Source organism: Oryzias latipes, chromosome 13, assembly GCF_002234675.1.
Source record: "Oryzias latipes chromosome 13, ASM223467v1".
Lineage (NCBI taxonomy): Eukaryota > Metazoa > Chordata > Actinopteri > Beloniformes > Adrianichthyidae > Oryzias > Oryzias latipes.
The window spans coordinates 16185667-16198032 of NC_019871.2; the positions used below are offsets into that span (position 1 = coordinate 16185667).

Genomic DNA, 12366 nt, shown 5'->3' on the forward strand with positions numbered 1-12366 from the left:
TCATTAATCAAATTGAGGAATTGTGATCATTTGCTTAGAAATATGTGATATAGATATTAATTAGTATTGTACTGCATCATGGAGTTAGCCATAGTCGCATATACAACTGCCACGCCGCAAATGGAGACGCATCTGCAGAATCTTCAAGATTAGCTGCCGCCGCCTGATTAGAGGAAAACAAATAATTGGCGTGGTCAGGATAATGGACGGCAGCAGTCAGGCAGGAATTATGTCATTACAAAATCGGGCAGCCACAGGATCACCGGCCAGCAGCAGCTATTGTTGGATTGGACGATGGGTAAATGTTTTCGAAAGGTGGCCATCGATATTAAGTGCCGCTGGCTGCCTGTAACCTGGGAGTAAATAAACTGTCTATATGCTGTCCGAGCAACACTACGTTACAACCACGACCTCACCCAACAACTTCTTCTTCGCCTCTCTTGGGCGTGTTGCTTTTCTATGATGAGTAGTGCAGCAAACAAAACGTTCTGTATTTTGTGTTCTTCCCAGCATCAAACGTGATTCGTCAAGACGCAGGTCTCTAAGTTGCTATCGTGCTATTAACGCCATGATGAGTTTTGTGCATCACAAGTGCCTTCCCCCTTTTTAAATGCAGGGCCCATGGTGTCCAGGATTGCCAGATTGAGGTCTGGTCGTCGCTGGGCTCCCTGCCCATGTCAACAGCATGTGTCAAGTCCTCCAAATGTGCCGGGATCGCCACTGACCAATTTTTAAAAGTTTTTTTATTCACTGTAAAATTTTAATTTTTTCTTAAAACCTCTGTGGCCACCACGTAATAATACTACTACCGTCTGCCGATGACAAATTCCATCACGTGGCCTCTTGCCGATTTTTCTGAAAAACTTGCATTTAGGTCACTGGACGATGGCATCTCGGTAAATGTGACCATACTCTTAGCTTTTTGAGGCACTTTTAGAGCAGAAAAGCCGCAGCGCACTTAATTTAATCCCGCTTCTTCTTTTTGGTCTTCTTTTACACTGTACGTCATGAAAACAAACTACACAATTACTACTCCTACATTTTTTGTGACCGTATTATTCAAGAGGAGCACTAACCTGGAAAAAATAATCCTTGCTAGAACATAAAGATTCCCATTTGATTCTTAAAAATATGTATTTTCTTTCTGCTCATGACACATGGGGAGTGATTTACTAAAGTTCCTAAAAAAGAAGGAAAAAAATGGCATGTGTACACAAATAAATAGAGAATCCTCTTAATTTAGGATTTGAAAGTGATTAGCTGAGACTGAATGCACAATGGAAAACAGGTGCAATCAGCAGTATTTAAACCAGTGCAAGCAATGCAATGTACATTGGAGAAGTACACAAGGAATCCTGGAGAAATTAAATGTTCTCCAGCTCTTGATGATGATCTAACATCTTTCCCACAAAGTCTGCACTGCTTTCTAATATGCAAGTACTAAGGTAAGATGCTCGGGTCATTGCAGCACGCTTTAGGCAGCTATTAGGTGTCGATGATGGCCAATAGTTCCCGTGTGTGATGTGATACATGTTATAGCAAGGGCTCTTAATATCAGCTGGCCCAGATGGAGCAGCAGCTGGAGCTTTGAAAGGAAGAAGAGAGGAGCAGTGATGAAGGAAATGAATAGACTGTGCACAAAAGGGCATTCTAGGTAAAAATGAGACATTGGCAAAAAGGGGAAAACAGGCAATTAGTTAATGTCTCCCTACTATGACTGTGTCCATATCAGCCCTGAACTCATTCAGAAGCCCAGTGAATGTCTTGATGGATATCAGGCACCTGGACAAAGGTGTGAAACTTGGTCCAAGTTTACTAGAGATTTGAAGTAAATTGCAAAAACAAAACACTTGTGTGCAACTGAGAAAGATTGAAAAGTGAACCAAACAGCACCTGACCTCCCAATAGTCTTCTCCCCTACGAGGCACACTGAGGTGTTTTATTTAATGTGAGGCTCGTCATTGACATGCCTGAAGAGGGAGGAGTTATCTAACATTAAAAGTCAATTAATCTCATAAATACTTTAAATGAACAGAAAAAGTTTAACACTTAAAAGTAACAAACAACATTTTTTTACATACAATATAATTCACTCAAATCATGTTGAAGTTACAGGAACAAAAACAACAAACAATGCGGTGCTCCGCCCACTCCAGGAATGATCTCCCCGCCTTCCTGGATTGATTATTCAGATCTCCTTGGCAAACCAGCATTTTCCAACACAGGTTTAGCCAAAAGTCACAAGATTCTCAGAGGTCATTTCTGTCCTCTACGTCAGCATCGCATTGCTGCCGGTCTAGTTGGGGCATGCTGTCAGGACACCGCTTTGTCCCTGGTTGTTAGGGTGGTTCTGCAGGCCTGGTTTTCCAAAGGACACCCGGCTGTGCATTGGACCTCTGTTTTTCTCTCTCACTTGTCCGTCCAGGCCATAGCATACTTTCCCCTCTCTCTGTGCCAGCTCAAAGGCCTCCTGCAGAGACTTACGGCTATTTGAGTATGAACCTGAGATCATTTGGGCCTAGAACCTGCAGGAAGAGCTGATTCTTTCTATATGGCCAGACCCTGCCCCAACTCCTTAAATATATGTTAAGTGAATGATCCGTTCATTTATAATTACAACAATGAATGTAAGGAAGACAAAAATATTTTCACATTTAAAAACTATTTAAGATCAAAAACTTTGATCATTTTCATAAAAAAAAAACATTTGATCTGATTAGTTTTTTTTTCTCAGCAGATAAAAGAGACTTCTGTGCACTCTAAAGCTCTCCTCACTGTATTCAATCAGAATGAAGTAAAGGGCTATTTAAATGGCCCATTATGTGGTTTTCTGTGATAAATGCAACACTTGAGGTCACACCTTTGACACCAGGAAGATAACCCTTTGGTATTTTATTGCATACACACTTGACACATCCCGAGATCACTGCACCTTAGTGGTTACCTCACACCTCTCTGTTTACTGGTTCGATTATTTCATTTCAATGAAAAGCTTTCAACATCAATACGACACAGAATTCATCTTTAGAACATGACCAATAAAAACAGCTGCGATGAAAATTAAGGAGATTGATTTTTCCATAAAATACACTAAAAAGAAAAGCAAGAGGGCCAGATTCATTTAAAAAACTGTGAAATTGGCTGAAAAAAAATTAAAAGATTGTTTAACTGGTCTTGAATTAAAACAAATCGATAATTTAAAAAAAACTGCTTTTGATGTATGTTTGGGTTGAGGCTAAATTTTGGATTGTGAGCCTTTATTGCACATGAGTTGTATCTGTGATTGTGTGACCAATAACCTGGTTTGTGGTTGTTATTTTTTGTTTTGTTTTTTTTGTGGCAGGAACATTGCAAAGTGTGTCTACACAATAAAAAGGTCCACTTCTCTATTACAATCTACACAATCTAAGGTGGTTTTAAGAAGCACAGACCAGTGGTTTCGACTTTGTGCCTGAGCCCATGTAGTTAGCAAATCAAATTGTATTAGCATTGTTGATATTCAGAAACTGGAACTTACAGCCACCTTTGGTTGTAACTTTGGTTGAAATTTATAAATCTTAATTCATCAGATTAAAAGAGTATTTTTTATTATGGACATTTTTCCATGGAAGGATCTATTAGTTATTGTTTTGCTAAATTAAGGCAGATGGTCCCCTGTTCCAAATCTGTCTAAGTCACTTTTTGGCCTCTAATAGCATTTGCAGCAAATGTCAGTGTGCAGATGTAATAAACCGCCTTGATATTTGACACTTTCTATTCATCCTTGAGAGAAAAACTGGAAAAAATAACCTCTCTGAAAATAAGATAAATATTCAAGCTTGCAGTTAAAAAAAAAAGAAAAACTTTAATTACACGAAAACTATGCCTTTGGGGTTAGACAATTAGTAAGGTTCTTAGGAATAATGTGTCAATGTAGGACCATTATAGATCTAAAATAGTTCTTTAAGTTTTTTTTTTGTTTGTTTTATGTCATATGTTTCTTGATTTTAAAAGTTGGGTAAATATGCCCTAAATTGTAACTATTTTCAAAATTAACCTTTCTAACGAGTGAAACCATTGCACTTGTAAAAAGTAATTAAAAAAATCAGACTAGATAATTTCATTTTAGCTAACCTTTTTAATTTTTTTTAAGAAAGAAAAAAACAAGTTTTTTAGAAAATAGAAATATTCATTCTTTTAATATCTGTTTTTTAATATCCCTGAGTAAAGAAAGGTTTCATTTCCTCATCATACTGTCACTTAAAGATAAATAAAGTGGAAAGCATTTTTTTAATATAATTTGACATTAGAAAAACAAACACTAACAGTAAAATAAAATTATCAAGTGAAGACCAGTGTCTTACTTTTATTTTCTTGGAACCTTGCAGGTTTAAAAAACAAAAAAAAAACTTCTATTTAAAGATCAGGTTATCAGACAGTGAAGCTGATTTCAACTGGTAATAGAAAAATACTTGAGTCTCAATACTGCTACAAGTATTGCTGCTTCATATTAATTAACAACAGATTAACTTCAGCTGATAACTCTGGCGGTCTGGGCGTGTGGATGCAGGAGTGTGGCCAGTCAACCAGAGTTAACAGACATTCATTAAACATAATGAAAAGTACATATGCCTTTTTAATTGTAAAGGTACTCATAATTTCACTTATTAGGTTTTCAATTCACCCCTGAATATGTATGTTCCCTCCACGACTAATGCTTGCATTCCTGATTCTTTATTTCTGGGTTAATTCCTGCATGGTGTGTCTGATGTTCAGTGAATCGGTTTTATTTATTAAATTCTGCATTTTACTTTCTTATTAATGTCCATGTGGATTATTTCTCCTGTGTAAGTGGATCACAGAGTAAGATTTGCCAATGGCAAAGAAAGAAAAAGAAAATTCCTGCTCGGATGCATTAATTAAAAATGCTGGCTGGCATAAAAAAAAAAAAAAAAAACCTTTACAACTGACACAAAAAGGGATTTCAGAAAGCCTTTATCAAGCCTGGTCAGTATGCTTTTAAAAACGCCACCTTCTCACATAATGTCATTTTCAGGTAAATGACTCTAAATAAAAGTCATTGGTCCCCAAATAACCACTTACTTTCTCGTGCGTATGAGAAACAAGAACATTGTTTTATTTTTTTTTATACTTCTATGTTCCTTTAAGTGCTCGGTACCATATAACTCCAAAAGTTATCTTAAAACAACACTTGTTCTGAAGCCAAAACTTAAATGTTGCACTAAACATTTTGTTTGAAATCCTGCAGGATATATTTAACAGGCTGTACAGTGTAGAAAGTAAGCAAATGAAAGTGTCATCATGACCAGCAGCAGTCAGATCAGTCAGGTAAATAATTCAGTGAAGATATGCAGACAGGTGCAGCTGTGTGTGTAAATGCAGTGTGCATGTGAGCAGACCTCTGCATGGTGTTGTTCTTGTAAGATGTAGTGTATTCATGTCCTACAGGCCCCATGGGTGACTAGGGGATTACTTATTAATCATTCGATTCGCCGCCTCTTCACCGCACAGGCCTGAAAATGCTTCTGCTTTGCCTTTTTCACACGCATGACTGATTAATGCTCTGTATTTGCTCCAGTAACCAACACTTACTTGCAATGACATGTACACTCACACAAGACAACAGCCCACAACTGTAACTCTTTCTGCCTCACACATTTGTGTGTGTGTTTTAAAGTCAAGGATTATCAACTCACCACAAGAGCCATTCACTTTTTTTCTGCATGGAGGATGAAAGCTTGTGTACACAAGTCAGACTACTCAATTCTACTGAAATGCTACTGTCAAAAGATATGTTTTCAACTTTAAATCCCTAAAATCAGTACTTGTAGATGTCAAACTCAAGAAACAAGAAGAGACGTGTGTCACTTTTGAGGATATTATCCTATTCATGTGCAAATATTTCAAATGCCGGATTTGAAGTTTTAAGCCTCAAGATATCTCTATTTCTGTCTCCTGACTTTTCTCAGTGCCTGTCATCCTGTGACTTTGTCTCTTTTTCTCATATTGTGTCCCCTGTGTTTGAATGTGTCTTACTATTAATCTTAAATTACCACTAGTTAAGCTCTGAAGCAGTTGATCAATCCTCTGACTAATTTTCTACCACACTACCTTCCTTTTCCTAGTTAAAGAGGACTCTGTCGGTTTAACAGCTGGCCACAGACAGTTATTCGAAATGTTTTTGTGCCTACTTTTGGCAGGCTCACATAGTCTCATTCTATTGTCCTCTCCGCCCTCTGTTTGCTTCTCAGTGTGCCAGATCATGTCTAAAGGGGTGGTGGCAGTTCTTGGTCCGTCTGCCAGTCCAGCGTCCAACTCCATCATCAGCAATATATGTGGAGAAAAGGAGGTGAGTTTCTGCAACCTCCCGGCTTCCATGTGTTTGTTAGCCCACTTACAAATTACAGATCCACTCCGATCATCTTTTGATCTATTTTCAAAGTTTTCCCTGTGGTCTTTTAATTATGATTTTGCTGCTTTTAGGGAAAATAAAAAACCTGTTTTGTCCTATAAGATATTCCCCTTTCCCCTCCCTGTTGCTGAGTGCTCTCTGTCTGGCATTTTTTTCTTCTGCTCCTGATTAACAGTGATTGAGAAATATTCAGAAAAGCGAATTTAAGACTGATTTTTAATTATGTAAAAATAAATAAATATGTCCTCCATATTCAGAAAAATGCAACAAGAACATGGTAAAACCACGGTTTTCATGGGAGGGAGTCTTTAAACTGTTTAAAACAGTCATTTTTTAAAAATTATTATTTTGAAAAAAAAAATAAGGGGATGAAGGTTTTTAAGAAAAAGAAAATGCATAAAAAACTCAAAACATAAATAATAGCATGTAATAGTTCTTTAGTTCTTTTTTCTTCTTTTTACTTTACATATTTTTGAAATAAAAAAAAATATATATATATATATATATATATATATATATATATATTGATTTTGAAATAAATAAAAAATATGTTTGTTTATTCATTTCTGATTTCCAAGCAAACGGTTTCCTGTTTTTGGATCTCATTTCATTTACTGATCATAAAACTGAAAAATAAAATTGCTTCCAGACTTTGTGTGGCCACTAAACTACACTCCAGCAAATCTTTTTTCGACTGATGCCGAATAGGTTTCTAATTTTCTGGGAAATTGTGTATCTTGTCTTCAGCTCGTAGGAGCCCGAGTGCTTCTGAGCTGTACAAGACTATGAACTGGCTTTAAATGAATAATTAACTACAGTACCGTTTGGAGAGGGCAGATCTGTGCCAAAGCCAATTTTCCATTTTTGCTTTGATGTGCGCATCTGCAATCAAAACCACCCATTGTGTGATTCAGCTTCCTAGTTATTCAATGATCCTCCCGACAAGCAGGCAGTAATGAAAACATCACCTCTGCTGAGGTGGCACTTTCTTACAAACAGAATAGGAAACAACTGGAGTCACTATAGTGGAAGCTTTGCCTTCATTCTTGATTCAATCCCAAATGAATCACTTTTTTTTCTTCATAATCAGTATAAACCCATTCACTTTCAGAAACATTTTAAACCAATACTCGGTTATCAAACATGCATTTTTAAAAATGTTAGTTGGCGTCTTCTTTACCAGTCTTTCAGTTCTCACCAGCGCCATGTTGCACGCCACTTTTCATATTTATTTTTGGCCTATTAAGGCCGCCCTTTTGCCTTCACAAATCTGATCAGAATGATTGCAACACTAGCAGACATCCCATATCCATCTGAGTCTCTCTAATGTCCTCTGCCACAGTACAGCCGGTTGTTCTAATGAGACATCACTCTGCCACCACCAAAGACAGACCGCGACTCCCTGCTGATAAAAACCTCTGGTGGAGACGACTTGTGGGAGCAACTGCTTTGAAACACTGACTGAGATAACTACTGTATGCATATTAACGAGCCAGTCACAGGGGATTTCACATTTTTGAGTTGTTAGTCTATTAATCCAATCCAGACGAGGGAATGATGTGTTAGATTTCATCCTTATATATTCCTTCTTATTGTGACAGGATAGAGTAATTATCTGCATTGACAAAATACTTGGAAGCTGAGCCAATCTTAGGCTTTTGTGGCAGAAAGCGGAGGGATTATAAGATCATACGATGTCGTAGTGAGTTAATCTTTGTGTTTTTTTCTTGTGTAACACTTGATTAAGTGGTGATTTTCAATAGGCTGAATTGAGAGCTGTATTCAGTATTGGGGCTATGAACAGTTATTGTGACCCAAGCAAAATGACGAGAACAAACATGCTATGTGACACGTGAAAAGAGTTCTTCACTGAGCTGGTTGTCTTGAATACAGCATCTATCTTATATGATTCAATAAAGTTCATTGTGTCTATAAATGCATGCTGAGTACTTAAATTATTTTTCTATCAAACATTGGTTTGTTTTTTTAAACCTACCGACATGTTTCTGTGGAATACCTTTCGCCTTCGTCAGGGTTATCATCAGGTAGTTTGTGACGTTTTTAAAAATCATCTGTTTTTAACACACTACCACCTGATGACGACCCTGACGAAGGCTGAAGGTATTCCACCGAAACATGTCGGTACGTTTAACAAAAACAAACCAGTGTCTGATGGAAAAATAATTTAAGAACTCATCCATCTTATAGTCTGGAACATCATACTGTATTTAGATATCCTTGTATGTAACAGTATATTTCCAGTAGGTGTTATTTTAGAGGTGGGGGGGCAGTCTATTGTCCTGTACTTATTGCTATTTTAGGGGCAGGTAGCAAAAGCCTCTCATACTAAAATATTATTGTCCCCTTTGCACATGTCTGGGTTTATTCTTGTTACAATTCTCATTGTTTTTCACATTTCGATGTAAGCCAAGTTGTTGTAGAAATAGCCTTTTTCTGTTGGTGGTGCACCAAATGCAAAGATGGTGAACCTCTAGTACACCTTTTTACCTAGTTTAACATTTTTAAAATTACATTTTATCCATTTTTTGAAAAACAAAACAAAAAAAACTCTAAAGGCTTTTTAGCTGTTGTGACAAACTCATTTTTATAGTTGTAATTTTATAAATGTGGTCAGTTTTTATTTATATCATTCTATCCTATCAAATCCCATCTGTTCCTTTTCAAAGGCAATCCAAGTCAATTAAACGTACTTCAAACCTATCTCTAATATTTACTTCGAAGTCATAGCTCAAAACTCAAGGTATGCTTGCTCAAAAACTGAGCTATTTTTTTTTTTCCAAATTCAGTTGAATTTGATGTTGGTTCAAACTCATGTTCAATTCAATTCAGTCTCACTCAGATCTGATCCACTTTAAATCAGCAGACCAAATCTGGCCAGTAACTGCTTCAAACTTAAAGTTCAGTAAAAGTGCTTAATTTAATAATTAAAAGTCTACCAATGTCATTTAAAAAGTACTGTCTAATAAGTTGAAATCCTGCTTCAACCTTTGACTGTATGAAAAGTGAAGTGAGTGTGATGTCATTCATAGAAAATTACTTACTTCCAGGTCCAACAAAATTATGTCGATTCTTTTTTTCGCAATACGCATACTGCCATGTCGGAGTCAGATGATGTCAGTAAGCAATGACTGGTCTGAATTGGTCTGAGTCATCGTTTCTATGGCAATCACTCTTTAAACTCAAGAGTGTGCTTGTTTGAAGTCCACACTCGGAAGAATCTGTCAATCAAACAATTCAAACGTTCTTTGTGGAGGCCAACAAGCACCACAGTCTTTTATAGAGGCAGCCAATTGACCAGTTCATAACTTGAAGAATTTGCACTAAAGAAAAAAATCATGAAAAAGAAATGAGGATTGGTAAGAACTTTTTAAAAAAGGTGTTAGTTTAAGAATGGTTATTCTGATAAATAGAATGACTGACCAATAGCTCTCAATAGAAGTCTACGGGATTTTGGCTTCTTGGAACCAGCAGGTACTTCCTTTTTGTAATGTGAGGTGGGAGGGGTCACTCAGTCCCATTCTCATAAACCATCAATGGTTTCAATTTATAGAGCAGCAAATTTTTCATTCAAACTCAGGTGAGTGTAGATTTGAATTTGACATCACATGTAGACAATGATTAGGTCCGTCATTTGAGGCTGCTGATTGTTGGAGTTTAGTGTACTTTTGCCTGCTTTTTGAGCAATACGAGATGGGCCTGTTCTAGTCCCGATTACCCTAATAGGGCAACATGAATGATGATCTCCACCAGCAAAATATTATATTATTATTAAATATGCTTACTAATGTTGCAGTGTGATCACATCATTGTATCCACAGAACTTTTAGGGTGCCGCAAATCCTATAACAGAAAGTAATCGCAGTAAAGATGAAACAATTTTGCAGGCAGAAACATTGCATTGATTATCACTAAAGATGAAAGACAAGCCTTTGAAATATAGTTTTGCTTTTCAAAAACAGATGCTATCAAGCATGCTGATTTATTTGACTGGTGTTAACAATAAAACATTATAACCTTGGCACCACAGCAGTAATTATTCAGTGAAACTGTTTGCCGATCACGGCGGACCTGTAAAATTCCAGTCTATCTTGGATCATAAGAGAAATCGCTGAAGGTTTAGCATGATGCAAAATTTCACACAGCCGGTCCACCTGCTAAGTGGGATCAACTCGATGCAGCTATAAATGACAAAATCGTCGTTTATGAGATGAGCAACACATTTCTTGTTCTAAAAAACTAGCTCATCCAATAGCACAACAGACAAACCAACAACCCATTTGGGAAATAACGTAAAGCTGCGTTCTATGCCAGGCTTGCAAATGATCTGCAGCACACCTCTGTGGACCGTTCAGGATGAGAGAAGCAGCAGTACAAACCCCATTATTGTGCAATGAGAGAAGAAGCCTCTCTGTTTAACCCTTTTAAGGTGCGTCCACTGAAAAGTGATTCACGCATCATGAGTGTCCATTTTCAATGTTAAATCAATGTACAGAAGCGATTAGAGGTCCTGCAGGATAATTTGAGTGTAGGGTATGGCACATTGCTCTCACATCGGTGTGTTTTGGCCGTTACGAATTAATTTGCGCATTGCGGCACGTCAAGAGTTCAAATATCTGAACATTGGCATAGAAGACCCGTTGCATCAACCATTCAGGGGCTCGGGGTTGACCCGTTGTTGATGCAATCAGTGCGTTGTGTCTAAAACTAAAATGGAGGAAAATCTAATCGTTCTCCTTCTGATCTTTGTGATATATTTTTTTTCTATTTTGACAATACTAAAAAGGGCCTCTTTAATCTAATATTTATTTTTTCTCTCCTTGGACTAATTCAAGAGAACTAGTCAGTAGACTGGGTCACAAAGACATAAAGGTACAGCTGAAAGCAGCCGTCATTCAGATGCAGCTCCTGCAGTAGATGGTGAACCGTACTGGAAGAATCTTTGAATAATGTCATCAACCCAGACTTAGAGACGCACTTACTGATCATCTGTTTTCTGTCATGCATTGTAAATAAAATAGACAGTTAATGCTTCCATGTAGCAATGAGGCTCAAAACTTGTGCCGGTAATGCAAACTGGACACACGAATCACGTTCTGTATCAACGCAGCATGACACGGAAAATGTTGCCGGCAACACCTAAAAAACAAACGCTCTTTGACGTACTGTCATTCTTCAACCGTTTACATGATCCACGTGAATCAGCTGATTCTGATGTGGAAAAATACGGCTTTTATTCCAGCTTTATGCTGATGTACAACATAGTACTAATGTAAAGAGCTACATAATATCCTTTTTCTCTACTAAAGACTTCACTGATGTAGCTTGATGGTGCAAGCCCTTTACTACTGTAAAGTGCTGCATATCAGCTCAAAGCGTAATTTTTTTACTGCAGAATCCACTGGAATTGCTTTAATTGCGTCATCAGTTGAAGAGATAGGGTAATAAAAGAATGTCAACACTGGAGCCAAAGCTCCGGTGTTAAAGGGTTAAATAATTTTTTTTCGTCTGCATGAAAGTCATGACGTCCAGGACTTCAAAGATGTTCAGACAGAATCCTCATGCCTAATGAAGCCTACAATACATTCTAATTCATACAGAGCGTGTCTTCAAATAAACACTGAAAGTTCAGAGAATGCCTAACAGGAAGCAGTTACCAGATCCATAACTGGTTTCCACAAGTGACTAATTCTTTCTTTATTAATTGTGAAAACATGTCACCTTGAATGCAGCCTCTGAAGAGAACGAGTGCATCTGTGTGTCATTACCCACTGCTGTGCATACCTGAATCTGACCTCCTAATCTCTCACTGTGAGCGAAAAAGGCCACAGATGCCGGCATCACAACGCCTCGTTGCCTGAGACAGCAGCAGCAATATTGCAGCTGACAGACCCCACTAGGTGATCAGCACATCATTTTCTGGTCTCTATAAATCA

General features: G+C 37.5%; 1 protein-coding gene across 3 annotated transcripts in view; it reads left to right on the plus strand.

Annotated features, from left to right (window-relative positions):
• Window positions 1-12366, plus strand: part of grik4 (glutamate ionotropic receptor kainate type subunit 4) — a 382616-nt gene that overhangs the window by 218101 nt on the left and 152149 nt on the right. For all 3 annotated transcript variants that reach the window (XM_023961354.1, XM_023961355.1, XM_023961356.1), the window contains exon 5: window positions 6252-6349. In XM_023961354.1, coding sequence (XP_023817122.1) covers window positions 6252-6349 — 98 coding nt within the window. The remainder of the gene's footprint in view (window positions 1-6251; window positions 6350-12366) is intronic.